A 24,724-nucleotide genomic window follows, 5' to 3' on the forward strand; every position below is an offset into this window, starting at 1 on the left:
GCGGGTGTCTGGGGGGCATCGAGGTCAAATCCCGGCACTCACCACGGCCTCGGCTTGGGGCACGTGCCCAGATTCCTCAGCCTTTATCTCTCTGAGAGGTGCTGGCAAAGGCAGGAAGGTGAAATTCGGTGACTCCAGTATGTGCTAAACTCAGTAAAAGAAAATCCAAGCTTAGTCTGCAGAGGTCATGAGGGCAGAGGCAGCAGCTTCTGGGGAGCAGGGCCCACGACGGGCTCCCTGAGAGCAGCCGACCGGGGTCTGTGGCGAGGCCAGGTCAGGCCCGCAGGACCTGAGGGCGCCTCTGGGAGCCAGGCTTGGCTCGGGAGATAGAGCAGCATCTCCGGGACCCCCATGCTCACACCCCTTCCTATCAGGACTTTGGCCACCCCCTCAGCTCGTTCTGGAGCCAGTGTCCCCAAAGCCAAGTCTCTAGGGTGCTACAGACTTGGGAGAACTTTCTGGAAGTAGGAGCCCAGGAAGGGTCAGGGCTGGGGGAATTCTCCCCCTCCCACAGGGGTGTGAACATGCACAGTTCGCAGAACCGGCAGATGAGCGTGAGAATCCAGGGAAGCGTGCCATCGTGCCAGCGCCCGGGGGCTGTGCCGGCTGCACACACAGGGCGTGTCTCCGGCTGGGGTGGGCCTTCACCTCCCCCCCACCCCCGGAACAATGGAGCTCCCGAGCCTCACGAGTGCAGAGAAAACAGGGAGACGGCAGGCCAAGGGCTCGGGGGCCACGAGGGCACTTCTGGAAACCCGCAGAAGTTTCCAGAACATGGGCAACTTCCTCAGGCACCACCCTTGGTCAGCAGAGGAGGCAGGTCTCATTTCCAGAGCCAGCCAAGTGCTCCAGGCGCCGACCCCTCTCTGGCCCCCTGTGACCTCTGCCCCTCGGTGCAGGTGGAAAGACGCAGGGCTGGCCTGGCCTCTGGGTGGTCGGGGTTCTCGGGGTATAAGCTCATGCTAGAGAGAAGGAAGGCCGTGTGGCGGCGGCCATCAGGCAGCGAGTCTGGGCCGTATCACCTCAGAGACTGGGCCTGCGGCTCCCAGCAGGCAGGTAGCCAACGGCCGCCGGGGACAGTGCCACCACCCACTCGCTGCTCCACACACTTGGGAGTTGTGGCCTCCGGACTGCGCGTCAGGAAACACAAAGCTGAGGCCCCCCCACCTCCGGGGCATCTGGGAAGTTGGAGCTGGGGTCACCCGTCCGGTGGGGCAGAGACGTCCGCTTTATTGACAGACACGTTATGTACACGCGTGTTACGGCACACGACACACCCGTGGGGAAGACCAGGGGATAAAAAGAGCACCGAGAGAAGGCGCCAAGGGCCCGGGGCCGGCGTCCAGCCGCTGCCCCGACCTCCCTCAGGGCTTCTGGGCAGCAGGGGCTCATTTCCAAGGGCGCAGGTCACTTAGAGTCTGTTAACAACTTGACCAGCAAGCGTTTTCACCTCCTCAGCATCCTCCGGAGTCCCCGACCTGCGGCAGCCCGGCGGCACCGTGGAGAGGGAACCCAGGGACCCTTACACGGTGACTTTCTCCATCACGCTGTCAGTGACGTGGACTTCGTCCGCCTGGACGGTGACAGCCGCCGACTGGCCACACACGTGCTGGTGGTCCTTCCAGTCCTGAAAGGAAGGGCACGCCCCACGTGACCTGAGTGTGACCTGGGGAGCAGGGCCCGAAGCCCACCCCCACGTGGCAGGCGCCGGCTCAGATGGCAAACAACCGGGGTGAGCCCCGAGGACACCGACACCGTGAGGCCCACCTGCACTCTGATCCCTCTGTCGCCTGAGATACAGAGAAAAGAAAGTCACGCCTGCAAGGAAGTATTTCTAGCCGGTGCCGTCGTCGCCCACGGTGTTACTTACACCAGCAAAAATGAGAAAACAAAGCTGGGGCCGGCCTCATGTCCACAGAAGGGTTCAGTGGCCGTGGCCACGAGAAGACTGGGGACAGGGCAGGTGTGCCGAGCAAGATACCACGTCCTCGTGAGGGGGAGCCCACCAAGTCCCCGGTCAGGGCAGATGCTGTCGGGCTGTTGGCAGGGGGAGAGGGGGCTGAGCTCAGGCAAGGCTGGAGCCCATCTGCAGGCAGTGAGAAGCCACCTCTCAGCCCAGACTGGGGCTCTGGACGAGGACCGGGAGGCTGGACAAATATGGGCCGTGTTAGTCGAAACAGATGTAACCCTCGACCGGAGGTGAGCCTAGGGCTTGGTCAAGAGATGACGTGACGGGGGGGCGCCTGGGTGGCTCACGCGGTTAAGCGTCTGACTTCGGCTCAGGTCACGATCTCACATTTCACGAGTTCGAGCCCCGTGTCGGGTTCTATGCTGACGGCTCGGAGCCTGGACCCTGCTTCGGATTCTGTGTGTGTCTCTCTTTCTCTGCCCCTCTCCCGCTCATGTCCCACCCCCTCAGAAATAAAGAAACATTAAAAAAAAAAAAAAAAAAAAAAAAAAAACGACGGGATAGAAACAAACAAAACACGCTGGGCAAAAGCAAGTACAGATGGGGCGCTGTGCAGGACGGCAGGGTTCCAGCTGGTCGTCTCTGTGCTGTCCTACGTTTCCTAGGTTTTCTACAACAAGCCTGCCCTGTTCTCACAGTAAAATAATTATATCCCAAGAACAGAAGTCTCCCCGGGAATCACCCACAAACTGTGGGAATGCACAAAATGTGTACAACTGCCCGGGCCGGCCCGGGCCATGGCATCACACCACACGTGACTGTGAGCTCGAAAGGCGTCGTGGTGCAAACACGACAGTGTTTTAGGGGAAAACAGGAGGCCGGCACAAGTTCTGAGACACAACACCCACAGTGTGATCTCCATGAAAAACTTTTTTGATACACTGGACTTCACCAACGTTAGAAACTTTTGCCCTGCAAACCTGCTACTAAGAAATTAAACAGACAAGTCACAGGCTGGAAGTCCTGGCAAATCACGTATCTGATGGAGGCCCGTGTCCAGAGCGTGCACAGAACCCTCTATACTCTTACTGAAATGACCCAATTCAAACGGGGGCAAAAGGTCTGAACAGACGTTTCCCCAAAAGAGACACACGACTGCCCGCTAAGTAATGCGAAGGTGCCCAAATGACTGGTCGTTACAGGAATGCCAGTTAGCACCTGGTGGACAGCTGGTGGACAGCTGCGGCCGCTGGACCACGCCACGTGCTGGCGGGGGAGGGGTAGCACCCGCAGCCACTTGGGAAAGTGGTCTGGAACTTTCTCGGCAAAGCCAAACACAAACTGCCCGCACGACCCCGCGAGCCCGCGCCGAGGTCCCAGCCCGGGCAGGGGAAGACACGCCCACCTAGGAAGGGGCGCGAACTCACAAACTCGGAGAGAGCGGCACTCCTGGTGATGGCCAGTGGGAACAGGAGAAAAGGGGCAAAGCCCGGGCTCGTGCCCTGGAGCGGAAGCCGCGAAAATGCGCCAACGCGAGGAGCCAGGTGCCCGAGACCACACATCACAGCACTCGCCACGTGACGTGCCCAGAGGAGGCAAACACACGAGGACAGGAAGTAGACTCGTGCTTCTCAGAGGCTGGGGAGGGGCCCACGGGGTCCTTCAGGGGTGGTGGACCGTTCCACGACCGAACTGGGATGTTGGCGCTACAAGTACTAACGATCACCAGGTTGTACCCTGAAAACGGGCCCGTGTCGTGGAGTCCGTGCACACACGGCAGACGAGATGCGGAACGGAGACCACATCTGCGAGTTAAAACCTACCAGGTCATGGCCCTTGTCACCCCGCAGCACTGACCTCCCGCCCACGTGTTCGCAGGAGGGATCGAGGGAGCCGTTCCGGACGGGACTGCTGGCCGTCACATCAGCTTTTACCGGTCACCACGAGGAGCCCAGGCCTCTGTCTTCACACCCCCCACCCGCTGTTCATTTTGGGTCCCACATGAGAATTACGGATTTTGAGATTCATTTTGTATCAATTTACAGAAATAAAACCAAAGCATGTCTTTATCAATAAGACACATCAAAGGAGAACAAAGTTAACACAATCCAGGGAAAAAGGGAGTCTTCGTCCACAAAATTATACCTAAAGTTTAGCCTGCCTGCTTCACAAGCACACAGCCCCAGGCTGCAGTTCAGACAAAATCTCATCTGAAGCGATTCCATCGGGAAGCAAACCCACGAACCGTCCGTGTGATCGTTCCAGTTCAAGGAAGATGCAGAAAGCGAGGCCCAAGGTTGGCCACATGGCAGCACCAGCCTGGGGCCCGCCACCGGCCCTGGCCACCCCACGTGCCCGCTCCTCCTCCGCAGCCCCGGGCACAGGCTGCTGCCCGGAGGCTCTAACAAGCCCGATGCCCCCTCCTCGGTGCTGACACCTACAGGGGAGGTGCAGACTTCCGGGCCCCAAAACTCTACCAATTGCGGGTGGAGGGACCGACGGGCTCCGGGCTACCAGCACGCGTGGGAGGCAGGTCCTGCCCCACAGACACACCTACAGGCCACCTAGCACTTGACTGCAAGATGCTCTCGCGCACTCTCCCGGGGCCGCGGGATGTGCGCACATGCCCTTCCCCCCCCACGGCACTGTGGGGAGCGCTCAGCGCTCAGGCATCTGCAGACCCGCTGGAACTCGATGTGCACTCGGCCCTGACCACTGTCCCCGCCAGGTGGCTTTCTGGAGCCTCTGTCACCAGCATTTCTGGAGCAGGAATAGCAGATGGCAGACGGAGGTGGGTGGGAGAAATTAGGGACACCTGAACCAGCTAGCACCAGTGACTCCAGAAAACAGCGGCCGACAGGGGAGACACACACACACACACACACACACACACACACACACGGGAACAGCCATTTGCCCAGGCCAGCAAATGCCTGACCATGAAGGCCTCGGGCCACTGCACTCGAGGTGTGTGGCTTCTTCAGGGCTTTGGTCCTGCGGACACTTGCAGGAGACTGAGGCCGGGCAGACAGGACTAATGGGCGGACTGTGCCGCGGTGGGCGAGGGAGGGAGCCGGTGCAGCTGCCTCTCCTAGCAGGTAGGCGGTGGCAGTGCAAAGGGCATGTGCATGGGGCGGCAGGGGGCATGCGCATGAGATCAGGACAGCAGGGGGCACCCAGGCGGGAGCAGGCACGCACCTTGCGCTGGCAGAAGGTGGAGCAGTAGTTGACTTTGTGGCAGCCGGTGCATTCGCTCAGGGCCTCGCGGCCACAGTTCACACAAGACTGCTGCAAGAAGGGACACGGGCGTCAGTGTCGTGGGGACGCCTCCCAGTCACCCCAAGAACCAGCTCCCTGTCTTCACCTAAAAGGGTCTGTGCTCACCCGGGGAGAGGAGCGGCCGCGGGGGCACAGGTATGTCTCCAGAGGCTGGGAAGGCTCCTCTCTGCCAAGTAAGCAGCCAAGTCCGAACCCGGGAATGACCAGCCTCTTCCTGAGCCACCCGGACCCACGTCACCGGCTGCTGCGTGTCCACAGCCCGCACCCCAGCCACCAGCCCAGCCGGTCTCTGTGGCTTCACGGAAGTGCACACTTTGTGCCCTTTCCCCTGAAATTCCACAAGTGCAGCTTTTCCCTGAACTCACTGAGAATGGCTCACGGTAAGAGACCCGCCCGTTGCAATGCGGGCACCGGGCAGCTGTGACCACCAACCACCCCCACCCCCGCCAAAGCAGGGAGCTACGCCAGGCACAGGCTGGAGCACGGGGTCTGTGCAGGCCAGATGGCAGGGGGTCTGTGCAGGCCTGACCGCGGCGCGGGCCTGCGAGGAAGGGTCAGCGGGCCAGGGTGGGACCACACGCACGTTAAGTCGGACCCTTTACAGAAGAGTCCGGGCTCTGCGAGGATGTGCACAACCTGGTGAGCCGCGTCCGGGTTCTATTTGAACTTCAGCTTCCTTCCTTGCTGGACGTTATTACATCTGGCACTCTCACGTTTTCCCACTCATAAGCCCCCCGGAGCGTGCTCGGTCGCTACCAGGAATAGGAGCGCCAGCTGGAATCCGAGGCGCTCACTTGGCACCCCTGCCTCTGCTTTACGAGACCCAATACGAGACAGTCTGTGGCCTCATACAGAAATTAGCCTGGGGAGAGGGAAGGCTTCACGCCGAGAGGAAGCGGAGCATTGGGGGGGGGGGGCGGCGCTGGAACCCCACAGACAAGAGGCTGTGGTGCACGGGGCTCACCAGGATGGTGCCTGCCAGCACCGGGCTCCTGTGCTGGGCGAGCCTTCCTCACCGCCCTCGGGCTGTACGCTGGAGGAGGAAGCAGGGGTCTGAATCCTCTCCCGGGACGTCTGGCCCTGAGGGCCAGACGGCACACGCTCACCTGGGCCTCCCGTATTTGCGCTCCCAGCACCCAGCAGTGTTGATGGGGTGCAGTGACCCTGTGACCTGAATCAAAATGTCAGAACGAAGGGACCGAATGGGGCGGTTCCTCTACCACGTGTACGTGCCTTTGGTTCCTGGGCCTTCCCAGGGCACTCTGGGGAACATCGTTTTAAGTTTATTTATTTTAAGAGAGAGACAGAGAGAGAGAGAGCACATGAGCCAGGGAAGGGCAGAGAGAGAGAATCCTAAGCAGGCTCCGTGCTATCAGTGCAGAGCCCAATGTGGGACTTGATCCCACAAACTGTGAGATCACGATCTGAGCCAAAATCCAGAGTCAGACGCTTAACCCACTGAGCTACCCAGGCGCCCCCGAGAAAATTATTTTTTTTACCAAAAGTAACTTGTGGTTCGGACCAGAGTGAGACACGCCAGCATGAACCGGTGTCCGCTCAAGGTCCGGATACCGACAGACAGGTGCAGAAACCCGAGAGCTGTCTGTACACACGGGTTGTTTGTACACGTGGCTCCGACTGTCGGCCGAGAGGCCCAGAGTGACAAGGAGCACGCCAGCCCCAGAACGTGGCTCCCAGGACCATCCTCCAGGGGAGGAGCCGGGGCTCCCGGAGAAACGGCTGGGCCCGGGCCCAGGGCAGGAGACGCCAGGAAGGAAGGAAGTGCCCACCAGCAAGTGCACTGAGGGGAGGCCGCCAGAGGGACACAGGAGCCAGAGGCGAGCTCCCGACGGGCAGAGAAGCCCACACGTGAGCCAAGTAAGGCCTAGAGTATAACCTGGAGTGTGAAACATGTGGAAACACACCCATCCCAAGTCAGACAAACGAATAAAAGACAAATCCCCAAAGCAGAATTCCAAAAACATACCCAGACTCCCCACGCCCCCATCCAGGAGGAGGACAGCCCCACCCCCACCCCGGGGTGGACAAGCTCGGTGACTCAGTGTGCAAAGGGAAAAGACACTTTTACGGAGGACAGACCTCTGAGTCTGCGCCCTGCCTGTGACATGCCCCAAAATGCGCACGCTGAGCGTCTGGGCGTTGGGGCCTCTAGGTTCGCGTCAGGTCGTGGGGGTGGGGCCCCCATCACGGGGTTAGTGCCCTACAAAGACAGACACCAGAGAGCACTCTGGGCCCATGTGGGGTCCGAAGTCAGGAAGAGGCCCCACGGACCAGACCCTGTGACCTTGCCCCACCCTGACTCCAGCCCCCGGCCAGCTGACGACCACACCCCAGGCGTTCCACTTCCGCTGGTGCACTTGGATGCCAGCTTACACGCGCCTCTTAACTAAGCACAGAAGAGCAGTGGGGAGGCCACCGCTGGCCGGGAGGAGCCCCCGTGGCGCCCCCAGCCAGATGCCGGACACCGTGCCCTGGGTGGGGGAGACAGGACGCTGTGCCCTGGGCAGGGAAGGGCGTCTGCTCTTGGCCCAGGTTAACCTCTGGCGAGCTAAGTACACACAAACGCAGACGGCTCATGACGACAACTGGAAAAACACCCTGAATGGTCTCAGCCGGCCTAGACTTGATCTTCTGTTTAAATTCCAAATAAAACGTCCACGCGGGGAAGTGCGAGGCCTCCTCCCTCTGCTGCAAACACCTGGCTTCTCCTCACTCGCGGAGATCACGAGGCCAGCGGACCCACCTCTTCCTGACTCCCATGGCCTTCCCAGGTCGCATTTTGTCCCCCTGGTCCCCCTAGCACTCAGGGGGGACACTCTGGGACGGTGCTACCAGCGTCCGCCTCTGCAGTGGCGAATGGGTCCCCACACTGCAATCAAACAGGAGGACCGCTCGCAAATAACAAACCTTTGAGGGCACAGAAACTTCTCCTGCTCTCCGCAGGGAGGGGCTCTGCAAAGGGAAATGGGCTTTCACCCCGGCTGATGCCAAACGCTCCCGCCACACCAAGTCCCAAGACAGAAATCCCCCCTCCATGGGGCTCTGCCCCGAGGGGACGCCGCACCCCCAGGCCCCGAGGGCCGCTTCCCGAGGCTGGGAGTGCTCTGGGTCTCCTCACACGCTGCTCGAGTGGGGGCCTTCCCGCCCTTCTAGCCCCTCCTGACCCTGTGAAGTCCCCGGAGAGAGGGCCCTCCACGGTGTCAGGCAGATGTGAGGGCCCCGCATTTCGAAATCCAAGGGCCTAGAGTCCAGCTGTGGCCATCAGAGAGCCACACAAGCCGGACCCGTCGTCCCCGTGTGGAGCCCGGGTCTGCCAGTGCACGTGACCTCACTAGGCTACCCAGGGAGCAGGGCTCCACTGTCAGGAGCGCAAAGCTGAGCTTTCTGCCCAGCTGGCCCTTCTGTCTGATGGGAGCCCTGCGTTCACAGGGCAGGACACGGGGGGAGAGCTGCACAGGGCACAGGCGGAGCACGACGGCGTCCCCAGGCTCCGAAGCACAGAGCCGCCCTCTGCCAGCCACCAGGGCTGGGGCACCCACCAGGTCCCTGGCTGAGAATCCACAATTCGGCGACCATCTAGGTAAGAACACAAACTGCTGTTTTCCAGTTTACGCTTCTGCATCCGATCTGAACCAGCAAGACGCAGACATTCCTTCCTTTTCATTCCTTAGATGCTCCAGGACAGCTGTGCAGAGACAGGCTTCCTCCCCAGAGGGACGCTGCCGGACAGAAGGACGGACAAGCCCACAGCTGGCGGCTTCCCGGCACACGGCCTGGGCCACAGGACATGGTGGGGGCGGTCCCCACAGCCTCCCTTCACCCCTCAGATCCCTTTTAATTCTGGGGGGAAGGTACCGGCAACACCCGTTCAGTGACTCAAACGGAACCTGCCACTGAACAGGCGACCGGCGAACAACCTTAACTTGTGCGACGACGGGGGTTTTTTTAAAGTGCTTTTTCTAAGGAAACACAAGTCACCAAATTGACAACAGACAAAAAGGGCGCCTGGGTGGCTCAGTCAGGTGACTGTCCGACTCTTGATTTCGGCTCCGGTCATGATCCTAGGGTCACGGGATCGAGCCCCGTGTCTCAGCGTGGAACCCTCTTTAAGATTCTCTATGTCCCTCTTTCTGCCCCTCCTCGCTAGTGTGTGTGCACTCACGCTCTCTCTCTCAAAAAAAGGTAAATAAATAAAAATAAAAACAAAAAAATGGGCAAATGGTCTGAGGAGACACTGCCCCAAAGCAGACACACGAGTGTCCAGCAGCCCCTGGCACGGCGCTCGGCGCCGTCGGTCAGGGAGGAAAAGCGAATCCGAGCCACGTGAGACCCCACTTCACACCGACCGGTGTGGCCAGAGTCTCGCGACCTACACGCCACGCCAAGCAGTCGACGTACACGTGTAACTGGAAGGGAGCAGACAGAGAGACCGGGCGTTAAAAATAGTTCTAGAAACAGTGACTGAATCAAACTGAATCAAAACCAAGGTTCGAGCTAATCCTGCCCTCTCATTTACGGTGTCCTGTTGCCCTGACCGGTCTGGCCTGGGGCCTTGCTGATGCGGGAGGTCTGCCCCTCGCAGGGTGAGCCCATCCCTGGAGACACTGAACCGTGTCTTCCCGAGGCGACACCCCCACGCCCTCCTCCGTGGTCTCCCACACCCCACCCTGCACCTGCCCAGGTCACCCGAGGTCAGGCCCCAAAAACCAGGCACAGCGGGCTCACCCTGCTGTGTGCGTTCCTTCCCGCAGAAGCCACTGTCCACACCCGCCCCCCCATCTCCCGACCCACCCACATGCTTCCCCCCGTGGCCCAGTCTGCTGCCGCGTGGCACGCGTGCGTCCTGTGCGTCCTGTTTCCACGGAGCTGTGAGCCCTCACTTCTTCCTTGAGATAGTCATCCAGCCTCCGCGTGCCTTTGCGCACCCCGGCACCCTGACATCATCAGCAAGCCCACCAAATTTAAATACAACGACAACCACACTCAGGTGCATCACGGCCAAACTGCCAAACACCAAAGGCAGAGACAGAACAGTCCTCGACGCAGCCAGAGACGCAGGGCGTATAAGAGATCGAGAATCCCGGCGGCACAACGCACGACGAGGACGGGCTAGCATCAAGGTGCTGGTGACCACCAGAAGGCGAGGTCGCTCAGGATGTGCTTCCGAAAGGAAAGGTGACAGGCGGGCGTCTCCACAAAAACAAAGGACAGAAAATGCGGCACCGGAGGCGCAAGCGGGGCTGAGGAGCACGGCCAAGGCCAGCACGGGTGAGCGCACCAGCACCGCGCACGCGGGGGTGGGACACCAGCCTGTGGCATCAGCCCGCGCACGCGGGGGGTGGGACACCAGTCTCAGAGACTGAAGCTACAGATCCTGTCACGGAAACAAGACTCTGTCAGAATCCAGTGATGCCAAGAAACCTAGAATTCTCAAACACTGGAGAACCCAGCAAGCATTATCTTTGGGTAAAGAAATTAAAACCTTTTTTTCTGCTTTTCTCTTTCCTATAAAATTCATCACTGATTATGTATTAGTTTGGAACTCTAGCTTTTAAAAAAGGTTTTTTAATTTATCTCCTTCAGGAGAAGCAACATTTTTCTTCCTTGGAAAAACATTAATCACACGTTAAGTCATATAGAAAATCGAGAGCCTGCAAAGCTCTTCTTCCCTCTGATTTATAAAAAACGGGAATAAACTAACAGAAATGTTCGTATTATAGATATGACAGGGAAAAAAAACCAATCTGACTTTTGTTTACAAACCAAAGTCCACGTTTACTGTAACGGAGAAAGCTCCCGTTAAGAACACAACGCTGCTGTGCCCCCCACCCCCACCTCCCGCAGGACGCCTCCGAGTGCCCCACGCCTGCCGAGCACACGCCTCGGCTGGTGCTGCTCCGACCCTGGTGACCCCGGTGGCCTGCGCCCACCGACACCTGGGAGACTGGCCCTAAGCAACCTCCAGGCCGCGCACAAAAAGCCGCAGGGGCTGCAGTGACGAGCTGAGAGAACGTCCCCCGGCTGTGCTCCGTGAACCCGGACGCCCGGGATCCTCCTTCGGAAGAACCTGCTGGAAGCTGGAAGTGAAACAACACGGAGGCGGCCTCCATCAGGCATGGAGGTGCAGGCGGAGGAGCTCAGACGCGGAAGCTTCCAGCTGGTAATGGGGGAGACGCACGCCTGCCAAACACCCCAGGGGACGCATCTCCAAACTCAACAGAACACAAGGCACGTTTTCACCACATGACAATAATCTGAAAGTATAAATAATGCCCGTGACAGGTGAGTGTCCAAAAACTATGGCTGGTGTGTAGAACATTTTGTCCCTTTTGAAATAAGCTGATTTTATTTATAAAAGCTCAGGGGCGCCTGGGGGGCTGAGGCGGTTAAGCTTCCGACTTCAGCTCAGGTCATGATCTGTGGTTCATGAGTTTGAGCCCCACGTCGGGCTCTGTGCTGACAGCTCAGAGCCTGGAGCCTGCTTCGGATTCTGTGTCTCCCTCTCTCTCTGCCCCTCCCCCCTTGTGCTCTCTCTCAAAAATAAATAAACTTAAAAAAAAGTTAAAAACAAAAGCACAAATATCTCCCCACCAACAGCATTCAGTTATCTGTGAGAAAGGCTTCGTTTGTAAACGATTCTCCAGCGGTGCTCTTCCAGGAAGGTAGGGGACGGCCACCCCCGGAGCCAGCGGAAGGCGGGGGGGCAGGTGGCCGCAGACCCCGGCATCTGCCTGCACCGACATCACCTCCCCCGGCATCTGCCTGCGCCAACGTCACCTCCCCCGGCATCTGCCTGCGCCAACGTTACCTCCTTGCGATCTGCGTCCGCCTGGACTCTGGCCTGGGCCGCGGCGGCTTCTCTGTAGGAGCTGGCCTGCTTGGCTTGTTCGAACAGTGTCTTCAGTTGCTGGGCCGTGTTAAGCAGGGAGTTGACCATCTCTTCCAGGTACAGCCAGTTCCGAGGCTCCGACATCTCCAGCCCGCTGACCACCGAGGGGGAGACGGCTTTGGTGGGGGTGGAGGGTGGGACAGCCAAGGCCGGCAGGGAGGTCAACACTAGAATATTCGGAATGCAAATAAAACAAGAAATTGATATGTCTCCTCCCTTCAAAGCGGTCTCTGTTAAAACTTCTAATCCAATGTTGGAAAGTGGAGGCGCCTGGGTGGCTTGGTTGGTTGAGCATCTGGCTCTCGGTTTTGGCTCAGGTCATGACTCAGGGTTCATGGGATCAAGCCCCACATCAGGTTCTGCGCTGAGAGACAACCTGCTTGGGACTCTCTTTCTCCTTCCCTCTCCCTGCTTTGCATTCTCTCTAAAATTTACAAAAAAAAAAGGAGGAAAGAAAGAAAGAAAGAAAGAAAGAAAGAGAATGAACGAACGAACTGCTTAAAAGAAAAAACTCGGAAAGTGTGGGGGCAAGGGACAGACATAAATACCACGCACCACACGGCCTCCCTGTAAACTGCCCCAGAAGATGGGGAGACATTCTTCCAGTCACAGCACCACACTTGAAAGCCCCCAGTGCCAGCACCAGAAAGCACACATGAAGGCCCAACCACGGACGTACGGGGCTGGAAGCCAGGCGCTCACGGATGACCCAGACCACAACGAAATGTGCCCCGTGCAGGGCGGCCACCCGGACAGCAAGGGGACAAGGACAGCCTGAGGCAGTGGCTCCGACCGCGACGCATCCCGTCAAGTCCTCCCTGGCATCCACGGCCACACACGGGGTCCTAATTAAGGGTCACGGAACTCAGGTGTCACAGGGGGAGGACAGCGTTACAAAGGTGGAAAGGAGGAAAGCAGGAGGGACCCTGTGGTCTGGACGGGGCCAGAGTGGAACACACGTGCGCGTACGTCCCCACCTCCGTGCGCCGCGCAGCCCGCGGGCAGGGACACCCGAGTGCGGCGAGCATGCCCCTGGCTGAGCGATAACGGTCTCGCATCCAGCCTCCCGGGACAGACGCCCCGATGGGCCCGTGCAGGGGGTGGGGAGGGGGAGGCACACATGGCGAGCAAGCCCGCGAGAACGGAAGGAGGGTGGCGCGTCTATAAAACTACACGTTTCTGTCGCCGCGTCATCTAGAACGGCAGAAACGAGAAACACACAAACGCCCGCCAGCTGGTTTCGGAAGCTCCCTTTAAACGAAGCGCACGGACGGGGACGTGCCCCAGCTGTGTGATTAAGTGAAGGACCACAGCCGCCAAGCGTATGCAGTGCGAGGCCGTCCCGTGTCAGACCGGGAGCGAGGCAAACACCTGCACTTCCGCTTCCGCCCGTACCGAGCCCCGCGGCGCCCCAGGGAACACGCCAGAATTCGCAGCCTCCCTCTGCAAGGGCCTGGCGTCGTCTCAGGTCCGTGCGGACCACCCAAGTGCGTTCACAAACGCAGGCCCCGATCCGGCGCAGCGACGGGAAAGAACCCACGCGAAACCTACTTCGTCAGAAAGTCTTTCCCAAGAGCGACCCCAAGGCCAGAGTCGGCGGGTGCCGGACGTCTCTCGCACCCACCTATTTTGGGATGAGACGTTGGCAGTGCTGCTTCCGGGAAGGGTGCGATCTGGCAGCTGTCCTGATACCCTGGGTAGTGCGGCTCCGGGTGGCCGACTCTGCACGGGGGCTGCACGCCTGCCTCTTGCACTGTCGGGGACGAGAGGGACAAGACAGCCTTGGGACCCGGCTGGGGCCTGGCTGGGGCTGCACAGATTTTAAATCTCGACGAGTCTCCAGCTGCACCGTCCAAGGAGGTAGCTTCTGAGCCCCAGAAACGCGATGAATTGTTTGAATCGCTAGCATCCGGGATCTACCGGGTGACGTACAATGTTAAACGTTAACCTCCACTCTTTCCGCTTTCTGGACGCGGCTAGAAAGTGGAACATCTACAAGCACACGTGGCCTCGGGAGTCTCTGCCTCGCAGCCGGTCCACAGCAGGAGTCGGCAAACCGTGGGCATTTTCTGCCACAACTGATAGACCCGCACGCCTGCCCGGCGCCCGCCCGCGCACGCCAACCCGACGCCCCTGCTCCAGGCTGCTCCAAGCCCCAGGTTAACAGGGGTGACGCGTGTGGCCCACAGGGCAGGTGCCAAGGACAACTCACCCGTGGCTCCCGCGAAGACATCGCCCTGGGCCGGGCTCTCTGAGATGACGGCGGTGGCCTCCACGGTGGACGCCCGGTCAAAGGTCAGTGCGCCCGAGGTAGTGATCTGTCCTGAGGGGGTCACGGTGACTGGAAAAGCAGAAGTGCTTTTTACCACCGGCTTGACCACGGCGCACGCCAAAGCCTGGACCCAGCACGTGCCCCAGGCACCTCTGCAGGGGCTGGAGAAGACCAGGGACCCTGCACCTCTGACGGGAACCAGGGCCAAGGCGGCGGGCTCTCTAGGACACCCTGCTCGCATCTGAACCGGCAACAGAGGCACGAGCTGCCTTGTTGGAAAACAAAACATAAAGTTGGAAGTAACTGCGAGACTCCTTTGTGGCTGGAATTAAGAAAGACGTTCCCAGAGGTTGGGGCACCCGGGTGGCTCAGTCAGTTGAGCGTCTGACTTCGGCTCAGGTCGTGATCTCACGGCTCACGAGGGTGACCCCACATCAGGCCGTGCGCTGACAGCTCGGAGCCTGGAGCCTGCTGCGGATTCTGTCTCCCTCTCTGTCCCTCCCCCACTCGCACTCTGTCTCTCTCAAGAATAAATGTTAAAAAAAAATTAAAATAAAAAAAGATTCACAGGGGTTGAAGACGAAAGCAGACTTGCCCCCACAGCCCTTCATGCTGCCCCATCCCCTTGGCCGCAGGAACCACAGAGAGAGAGAGCGCCGGGGTGGGAGGGCAGGGGCGGGGGCGAGGGGTGGGGAGACGGCTCTCTGTAGATGCTTGTTCACAGCCTCGGGCACAGGCGCTGGCTGCAGACACCTGTCTCGTCCCTGCCTCGCCTCACTCCGGTTCACACAGCCAGGGTTTCCCTCCGCCCACCTGGTCCCCACTCCGAGACAACCGTGTGAGGCATCTGGACATGGGGGCTGAGCGAAGGTGTTCCTGCAGATGCCCCCTCCCAGAAGGCATGGCTCCTGGTCCGTTCCATTAGGAGACACCTGCCGGGGGCACGCCAGGGAGTCTACGGAGATGAGGAAAACCCCCCAGGGCGGCCCCCACAGAACAAGGGAGCCCCGGGGGTTGGAGGGGCCGCGGCTCCGCCTCGTTCAAACTCACAGGCGGTGGCGGCGGTGGCGGGAAGCAGCGTGATGTTCTTGGGGGGCTCCTTCTTCACGGGGGTCGCAGGCGGCTCATTCTCCTTCTTGCGCCTCTTGTAGGGGACGAAGAGCCTGACTGGGCCGCTCTGCGGGGAGAGGCGCAGTGAGACAGGGCCAGCGCTGTCCCCGCGCCCGTCTCTGCCCACACCGGGGGGGGGGGGGGGAGGGACCACAGCAGGACCACGGGCGGGAAGCTGCAGAGGCCCGACCTCGCTGCAGGCCCCAAGGTCCCTGAGGGACAGAAAAGATTCTTTCTAAAGGAATACACGAAAAGCAGTGTTTAAAAACAAGATAACGTTCGTCAACACACAGGATTCCCAGGGACTGCTAGAAGACAGAAAACAGAGAACGACCCGGCAAAGGAGAGCCTCTGCCCCACGGGACAGAACATTCCAGCAGGACTGAAGAGGCTTTGGGAACAGACGAGAGGAGTAGCAACGGCAGAAGCCAGCCCTGCACCTGCCACCTGGCTGTCCAGCCTCAGGCAGGAGGGGAGGCCAGTCTCTGGGGTCGCAGCCCTGCCCCGGCGGCGGTCCCCCGAGGCCACCCGAGCACATGGCGCCCTCCGCTCTGTGAGCATAAAGGGGGTCCTCGGAAGCCCTGGGTCGTGCCTGCTGGCCATTTTCTTCTGTGTGGCTCTCACGTCCCGTTTCTTTGCAAGTCTTACAACGTTTTCGCGAAAGATGGACGCTTTAGTGATGCACTGTAGCGACACTGAGACGGACTCCTTCTCTCCAGGGTTCCTGCTGCTGATCAGGTCAGCAACCTGGCTGTCCCCAGGCAGCAGGGAGGGTGTCACACCCAGCAGGGGCTGTGCTGTCCCCCGGCAGACTGCTCACGGCTCCGAGGCCTGGGGGCAGATCCAACTGCATTAGGGCTCCTTCATGGGGAGTTTTTGAGGCAAATCTCTGAGGTCTGTTCTTATCCCAGACGGATTCTTCTTAGCCGCCACCTTCCCTACTTCTCCGGTTTAGCGGGTTGCTCTCACTGCCGACCAGCCGCCTCTCCGGGGCTCGAGTCCACGTGGCGAGGCTCTAGAGCTGGGGGGAGGACGCTGGTGGCACGGTCTTCCTGCCCTGCCACTCCTGGGGGTGGCCTCTGCCCTCAGAGAGGAGGCTGGTGAGGGAAGGAGCCCCCCAGTCTCTTGGCCACACCTGCCCAGAATTTAGTTTCTGCGACTCAGAACCAGGGCTGGAGATGTCCCGGTAGGCGGAGGGAGCCCTAGGCCCCCAAGTTCTCCCCTGTGTTTTCTTCCCAAAATGTGGGTTTCATGTTTTGGATAAATTTGGATCTGTGACCCATTTTGAATTCATCTGCACATGAAATGCCAGGTTGGGGCCGAGAAGCATTTCTACGCCGAGTGCAGCTGTCCCCACCGCCACGCAGCCGACACCCTCAAGTGCAAGTGCACCCGCGGCCCCGCCGACCCCTCGCCCTGCCGACGCGCACGTCTCCATCACAACAGCAGTGGGAAAGGTCCTCAAGGGCTGGGACCCCTCCGACTTCAGTCTTTTCCTCCAAATTGCTCTGGCTGTCCTGCTTCTTTGCCTTTCTTACCGACTATAAAACCAGCTTGTTTAAAGCTCCACAGAGCCCCGCAGGGATTCCGAGGAACCGTGTGGAGCCTGCAGACCGTGAGGGCAGCGCCCGAGCCCTTCCTGGGCCTCCAACCCCGGCCACGCCGCCTCGGCTCAGGGCTTCCCGCGTTTCTTTCCACAGCCGGGTCTAGGTGTGTCTTACATGCATCCCTCACGTGTCCTGTTTACACCCGTCTCCACGTTCTCCAGCAACTGCAAAGAGTGCTCGCAAGTTTTCTAAACTCCCTAACGGGACGATTCCCTCCTACTCTCTTCCCCCTACGAGATCTCAGAGTGCTCTCCCTGGTAGTTTCTCCAAGTGAACTTGAAAGCTACTTCATTTTCACAAAAATATCCCATTGTTCACTCCACGAGAATATTTAATCCGTACACGAACTAGACGATTTGAGGATATTTCATTTTCCACCCAAGACTGTGACAGGTCTCTCCAATTACATCTCCTTTCAAATCTTCTAAAAATTAACCAGATAGCTCATCAAAGTAAAATCAGGATATCTCGTTGAACAGCTTTCTAGTTCACTTGAAAACATCTCAAAGTAGAACTTAACAGTAAGGAAGGCTGAAACCAAACTAAGACATTCAGACACCACACGTTACTCTCACGTTTTTGAAAGCTACACAGCCACAAAGGTTAAAATCAATGAAAACGTTCATTCTCTTTTTGAAACTGTTAGTTGAGAACATAGAAATGTTTCAAAAGACCTTAAAAGCCCCTCGTGATTTCAACGTAGTACTTTTGGGACGTAACGTTAAAGAACACAGGATGTAAGACAGCACACACGTACTCCCCACGACCGTAAAGAACACGGTGTGCTCCGTTTTGGGGTTAAGATGGTGACACTGGAGCAAGTTCCCCGCCTGCACCACCTGCAGCATCAGAGCGACGCCAGAGACGCAGAGTTTGAGAGAGAAACGTGACAGCCCCTGGATCGGCTGCAGGGGCGCCAGAGCCGTGTGCGGGGCAGGGCGTGGGGGCATCGCGGCGGCCCTGCCCGCCCACGCGCACCCCGGCCCCACCAGGTGGACCACCCCCCCCCCCCCCCCCCCGCCCGCTCACCAGGGTCATGTCGTCACAGCAGGCGGCACAGGTGCATGAGGCAGCGTGAGGGTTTAAGATCCCGTCCTGAAATTCAGAGAAGACACGGTACGTGAGAAAGTCGTCTTTCGGCAGCTCTACGGCGTGTCTGTCGCTCATAAACACAAAACCCTGTCGCTTCCAGAAACACCTCTTCCTCGCACTTCCCTGTTGTACGAGGCGGTTATCGGCGGCAGGGTCCACCGAGTCCCTTCTGGGAGGTGAAGACTCTACGAGCGTTATTTCTTGACCAACACGCAAAGCGCTACCTGCAAAGAGCAGTGAGAAGCCCGCCCCTCTCACGACGGGTAAACCGGGGTTGGGGGGGGTGGTGGTCAGCGTCTGGGAAAGGTCACGCGCCTCCAGGGGAAGCTACGGTGTCGCCTCAGGCACTCCTGGCAAGCACCGTAGGCACCGAATGCGTGAAACACCAGGACACTAGGCGAGGTCACCTGCCCGGGACCAACGACCAGGCGGCCTCTGTCTGACCGCACGTGCCGGCCACGCGTCGGGGCTGCCATGGGGACCCCCCGCTGTAGCTGCGGGGGGACGGCGCGCACACACCTGAATGAGGCACTGAAGCGGCCTGCCCGCGTAGCGGATGCTCCTCTTCCAGTCCTTACTGCTGGCTCTTCCGGCCATGGCTTCGAACTCAGTCGGGCTGTACCAGTTCTCCCCCTGCTTGATGCATCGGCCCCGGCCGCCTGAAGTGACACGAAGGACCAGCAAGTGGCCGCACCGCCCGCCCCCAGCGGCCTCGGCTGGCCCTTCCTCAGATGGGCCGCAAACGCCACAGCCCCCCTGCTGGGCCTGCGTGACCCCCCACTCCCCCACGGCCGGCCCGCAGCAGGCAAGCCCCCGCCACGAATCCACACTCGCAGGCCCACCGCACCTCCCCGCCCCACTGTCCACGGCCACCGCGAGCTCACCCTGGTCTCACGATGACCTCCTGCCACCTGCCCCACCCTGGGAACTTTCCCTGTGGGAACTCCTCTTCCCCCGCTTTCCCCCCTCCACGGGTTGCTGCGTCTTCTCACTGCGTCCCCATCACGCCCCAAACCTCTCCACGGCCCCAGCTCCAGTGCCCGGGGCTGTGAGCCACGTCCGCCCCGGCACGGTCCACACGTGTGTGGGGCCGCGAGGGGACGGGCGCCTCACCTGAGCCGAGCCTGCTCTTGAACAGCGTGCCGCTGATGTTCCGGCAGCGCACGGGCAGCTCGCTGTCGTACACCGAGGGGTCCCAGTTATATTTGGTTCCGCCTCGCTCCTGGCCGGGAGCTGCAGGAGTCGGAGGGCACTGAGGGCCTTGGGCAAAGGAAGCGTTTTGAGAGTAAGAGACGCCGGACGCACCCAAGATAACCAGGCAAGTACAACCACGCCGACTGGCTTATAACGGCGGGTCGTCCGGCTGCCCACAGACCACCCCGACTTAGCGGCACCAGGCAGCTCTTTCTCGGCTCGTAAAACCCCACTTTCTCTCCTTAAACAGGAACATTTATATTACGAATTCACCACAAAAATAAACAGGTCGCCCCCAGCATGAACTCCACAAGCGCCCAGGTGTGCTGGCACCTGGAGTGAGGGGTGCAGCTGGCCCCTTCAGCCCCGCCGTCTCCACGATGCTCCCGTCCGTGTGCACGACAATCAGCGTGGCCTTCTCTGTGTTCAGGCTGTCCCCGATCTGCAGGGCTGTCCTGCCAGACTGGAGGAAAGAACGTTCCGTGAGTCTCCCAGACAAACAGCTGCGGGGCCTGCCACTCGGTGCGACGGGACATGGGCCTCGCTGACCGTCACCGACGAGGGCGCCAACCGTGCCTCCGTGGGCTCTTTCAAGATGCCGCTAAAAGACCTAAACACGGGCGCCCGGGTGGCTCAGTCGGTTAGGCGGCTGACTTCGGCTCAGGTCACGATCTCCCAGTTCATGGGTTCAAGCCCCACATCGGGCTCTGCACTACAGCTCAGAGCCTGGAGCCTGCTTCAGATTGTGTCCTTCCCACCCCCTGTCTCCCAAAAATAAACATTAAAAAAATTAGAAAAGAAAAAAAAGACTTAAACACAGAGCCAAGAACAAGAAAAGACACTGCCATGTCTGGGTGGCTCTGAACAAATGCTCACTTACCAAAGTTAAAAAAAACAAATGTGTCCCACACACAAGGCCCGGAAACAGAAAGAGCCCTCACGTCTACCTGAGCAGCTCCTGCAAGTTCACAGGTCTTGAGGGAGGGTTCTGAGGGACCAAGTCCACAGGCACAGCCAGGGTCTGGGGCAGGACTCTCTTCTCATGCTCATGCCCCACACACAGCTCTACTGATGGCCACCAGACGCCAGGGCCTCCCCAACCACACTGCTCACACACCTGTCCACAGTGGCCGGGTGCTATCGGGACAGCACCTACTTCCTCTGGGGCCACCTGGCCCTGCCCTTCAAGCAGCCCTACCCCCCGCCCTCCTCCCCCATCCCTGCATGAGCCAGACGCCCTTCCCTGTCCTTGCTGGAGGAGAGACCCACCCCGCTGTCTCTAGGAGCACGTTGCTCAGATCTCTGGCAAACTCAAGGCTTTGCCCAGAGAGTCCTGGGGTGGATGACACTCTAAGCAGCCTGCTCACACCCACCATTCTGGGACGTTCTAACACTTGCATGGTCAGAGCATGGAAGCAATGAAGGCAAAGTGAGAAGACGTTTCCTAAAATCTGAAAATCCATCAGGGGGGTGAGTACACCTCCTCGCGGAGCTGAGGGACCCCCACCCATGAGCACACGCATACCTGCACACGCACCCAGAGCCGGGGCTCATCACCCAGAGGGTCAGGGCCTCAGTAAGGGTGTTGCACTGCTCGTGTCTGAATCACTAAAGACACACAACTCTCTACTGAAAAGAGGGAATGTTCTGTGTTCATTTACGAATCACAAAGTATTTTCCTTATTATTTTTTAAATGTTCATTTTTGAGAGAGAGAGAGAGAGAAACTGAGCAGGGGAGGGGCAGAGAGAGAGAGAGAAACAGAATCGGAAGCAGGCTCCAGGCTCTAAGCTGTCAGCACAGAGCCTGACGCGGGGCTCAAACCCATGAACCGTGAGACCATGACCCGCGCTGAAGTTGGACACATAACCAACTGAGCCACCCAGGTGCCCCAAAGTATTTTCCTTATTAAAGCCAATGGAATACACATATATTTGAGACCCCCCCCCCCCTTGTCAGTTTCGTCTCCGGACCTCCCTGTCCTCAGAGCCCGCTGCAAGGACCATGCCCAGGAGGCACGGTCCAGGCTGTGCCCTGGTTCCCTGACCCTCTGGCTCCAACCCCTTCTAGAAAAGAGGACAAGCCAGAATCTGCCTCTGGGAAAGAGAGACCCGTTGGAGGCATGAAATTGTCAGCTGGCTATCAGCTTGTATGCATGCTGACACCCTAAGAAATAAAGCAAGTTTCTCAAGTCTGTACTCTGCTATTAAAATTAAGAGGGTGAGTCTGCTGTTTGCTGCCATTCCAATGATAGCAGCTTTGCTTGCAGGTGTGTAGAGTCCTAGGTGTGTGATTAAGGCTAAAATAAAGAGAAACGGTAACTAACGGTTCTGGCAAAGCTCCAGGAGAGTCCCCCATTGTGTGGTTGTCGGGCAAGGATGGGAGATCACAGCACACTCCTCCTGGCGCCCACACAGCCCTGTGCAGGGCCTCTGGGGGAACCGGGGTCAGGGAGGTCACACTCTGGGGTCTGGGGAAAAGTGCTCACGGAGCGGCTTACCAGGACGTGTCCCGAGAGTGAGGCGGCATTTGCCACCGACGTGGTGAAGACGTTGTCTGCAGAGGCGCCCACGTTGGCCACGGTCACGGTGGTCACCTCTGCAACACAGAAGCCTGATTCAGCACGCCATCAGAGCCAAGGGCCTCCCACCAGGGCCCCAAAACAGCATTTCCCAAACAGGTATCTGCACTTCCAACCACGGGACTCCCAACATTCTTACACAAAGTGCTCACTCCACATTTCTGGACCACAGTCTAAGCAATCTGGGCCTTAGAAAAAGAAAAGAAAGAGGCAGCTCTCCAGCCCACTAGAGCCTTTTATTCACAGTGAAAACCCGCCCCCGCCACGCTCCCACTGAGCTGGCAGCGGGCTCTGCCAAACTGCCCCCGGGCTTCTCGTTCCCTTTAGCATAAAACCATACACCAAGGTTCCAGGAGTCCGGTGACCATCCTGTGGCCAGGCTCAGGCGGAGCTCCCTCCCTTCCTGGCACCCTCTCGAAGGTCAGCACAGGCCAGGGCTCAGGTCTCTCCTGCCTCCTCCTGGACCCCCTCTCCCATTCACTGCCCACGGAGAGGCTTTCCCACCAGCTCCTTGGCTGGGCAGGCGGTCCCCTCTGTCACAGAGCATTCTAGAATGGCCCATGAATAGGGCAGTCTCTGACTTGGGAAATGCTCACAAGATACTGGTGGAAAGAGTCCTGCATATTCCACTAACCCAGCGCCCACCAAACTGCACTGAAAATAGCTGTTCCCCTGTCTGCTCCTCCAGCAGACCACAGCCTACGTCCCTGTCTGAACTCACGCTCAGGCCAAGCAGCTATAAGGCCCGAGAAGAGGGGGCCCCAGAGAGGAGACACATCCTGCCGAGTTACCTGCACCTGGAAGGTATCTAACCTCAGCAACTTAAAAAAGTTTTAATGCTTCCATGTATGCAAAAACACAACTATCAAATTCTGCGGATAAAAACACGCAACGCCAATACATTTCTCTGATGCCGTGACGAACTATATCATGTTTCTTTTCTGCATCCAGGAAACACACGCAAAAAGCAAAAAAAAAACAAACAAAAAACTGAAGAAAACTGCACGGTCCGAAGTCCCAACATCAAAGCAGAGTTTAGCGATGAGAACCAAATACTCTAATAGCCACAAAGCCTTCTTCCTTCTTTTGTGAGGACCCCAGACAGACCACACACAGACCAGCAGCTCTGGGGCAGCAGGCCAAGTCCCCCCGCCTGCAGCTGCTTAGGGCTGGATAAACACCGGAGTGACAGGACCACCGGGACACAGGCTGCTGGCTCCTTAGGGGAAAGAGCCTGACAACACGTGCCGTGCCGGCAGTAACTCAAGGATGCACTTCCTGGGTCCCCACACTCAGCTAGGGAGCTCCCAGCTGGGAAGGGATACAACACTTGGGAAAGTCTCTACCTTCTTTGGGATGGCGATCTGGGAAGGCACTACTCCTAAAGGAGGCTTTGGGGCACAGTCTGAGGCTCCACGGGTCATGACACTTGAGAATGAGAATGTTCTGTGTGGCAAGAAACAAAACCATGGGCCAGTTTTCCCCTGGGAAAGGAGCTTGCCAGGAATGGTAGGGGGAAGGGAGGATCCATAAAGGAGATGGGATGTGGGGGGCCAGGGACGGACCAGGAGGGGAATCTAAGGAGTCAAAGCATGATGCCGACCTCTGCTCCCAAAGGCTGCAGGGCCTCCCAAGCTGGGTGAGCATTGCCTTGCTCCCCAGCTCTCAGGTCACCCCTGAACTGGACCTTAGGATTCCAAGTGACCAGACACACCCAACCTCAGGCTGCTCCAGGGCAAGATCCATGTCTGATCCCCACTCCCCTAATCTTCCCAGCCTCCCTTGTCACCAGCACCAGGGACAGACAGAGAAGACAAGCAGGGCAAGAGGCAGGTGCTGAGAAGGTTCTGGAAGGAGCGCAGGGTGCTCTGCAGGAAGGAACGGGGTTTGCACAAGGTAAACGGGTTCGGGAAGCATGTTCAGGGAAGTGTGCACACTGGGCAGGGTCAGGCTGGTCACATGGGGCAGGCGTGCAGGAATGGCAGGGCACACGAGGTAGGTGTGAGGCATGCGAGAGGCACGTGCTCGGAGAGAAGGGGGCAGGCTGGTCCCCAGGGCGCGTGCAGCGGGCGGTGGGCGCGGGGCTGGCGTGGGCTGCTTGTGTGCGGTGTGTGCGGGGCAGGTGCACACAGGTGCACGGGTTTGTGTCTGGGGCCGGCGCGCGTGGGTCAGGTGCGGACAGGTGCATGGGCTGCGTGGGGGGGGGGGGGGGGCAGGTGCGCACAGGTGCCCGGGTCGTGTGCGCGGGCGGGCGGCACTTGCCTGCGAAGGCTGCGGCCGCGGCGGCCTCGTCGGGACCCGGCAGGGCCTCGGCACCCATGTCCATGTGCCCGGACTCGGCGGCCATCACCGCCACGGCCGTCACCCGCCGAGTCTCGCGCTCTGCCTCCGAGTCTCCGTCCTCCTCCGAGTCCTCGTCCCTGCTGAGCACCGGCTCCTCCGCCTCGCCTCCTGCCGCGGCCGCGGCCGCCGCCGCAACAGCGGCCGCGGCCGCCACCGCCGCCGCCTCGGCCAGGCCCAGCTGCTTGGCGGCCGAGTCCGAGTCCTCCATCCGGACTCCGCCGAGCCCGCCCGAAGGCGCCAGCCGGGGCCGCCCGAAGGCCGGGACGGAGCCCGAAGCGCGCAGCGCGAGGAGGGCCGCCCGAGCCGGGCCGAGCCGAGCCGAGCCGGGCCGAGGCCGCCCGAAGCTGCCAGCCGAGCCGAGCCGAGCCTGCCCGAAGCCTCCCGCGCCGCCGAGCCGAGGCTGCCCGAACAGGGGCCGAACCGGCACG

The 24,724-nt window shown here is 59.5% G+C and overlaps 1 protein-coding gene across 6 annotated transcripts; it reads right to left on the reverse strand.

Moving 5' to 3' along the window:
- Positions 1 to 1,210: 1,210 nt before the first annotated feature.
- Positions 1,211 to 24,716, reverse strand: DEAF1 (DEAF1 transcription factor). 6 transcript variants are annotated; one of them, XM_049652676.1, is made up of 12 exons: positions 24,216 to 24,716; positions 21,873 to 21,970; positions 19,707 to 19,836; positions 19,293 to 19,439; positions 18,699 to 18,838; positions 18,117 to 18,182; positions 15,421 to 15,547; positions 14,311 to 14,439; positions 13,723 to 13,851; positions 12,018 to 12,265; positions 5,108 to 5,194; positions 1,211 to 1,627 (listed from the first exon to the last, which is right to left on the reverse strand). In XM_049652676.1, exons 1-12 carry the CDS (start codon positions 24,502 to 24,504, stop codon positions 1,523 to 1,525), a joined length of 1,695 nt encoding a protein of 564 aa, XP_049508633.1. In that variant the 5' UTR covers positions 24,505 to 24,716; the 3' UTR covers positions 1,211 to 1,522. The 6 variants fall into 6 exon arrangements, 5 of the variants coding, with proteins under 5 accessions (XP_049508633.1, XP_049508632.1, XP_049508636.1 ...); XM_049652675.1 differs by having other exon boundaries at positions 5,108 to 5,197; XM_049652679.1 differs by lacking the exon at positions 24,216 to 24,716 and adding an exon at positions 23,300 to 23,611 and having other exon boundaries at positions 5,108 to 5,197.
- Positions 24,717 to 24,724: the final 8 nt, after the last annotated feature.

Source organism: Panthera uncia, assembly GCF_023721935.1.
Source record: "Panthera uncia isolate 11264 chromosome A3 unlocalized genomic scaffold, Puncia_PCG_1.0 HiC_scaffold_12, whole genome shotgun sequence".
Taxonomy (NCBI): domain Eukaryota; kingdom Metazoa; phylum Chordata; class Mammalia; order Carnivora; family Felidae; genus Panthera; species Panthera uncia.

Bases quoted from the DNA above. Each gene is read 5' to 3' on its own strand.
- DEAF1 (XM_049652679.1), bottom strand. From the start codon at position 23,600: ATGCTCACCCAGCTTGGGAGGCCCTGCAGCCTTTGGGAGCAGAGGTCG. The intron at 19,440-19,706 runs GTGCCAGCACAC...CCTTTGCCCAAG, and splicing joins AGCTGCACCCCTCACTCCAG to GCCCTCAGTGCCCTCCGACT. The intron at 13,852-14,310 runs GTGAGTTGTCCT...CGTCCCCGACAG, and splicing joins TGTCTTCGCGGGAGCCACGG to TGCAAGAGGCAGGCGTGCAG.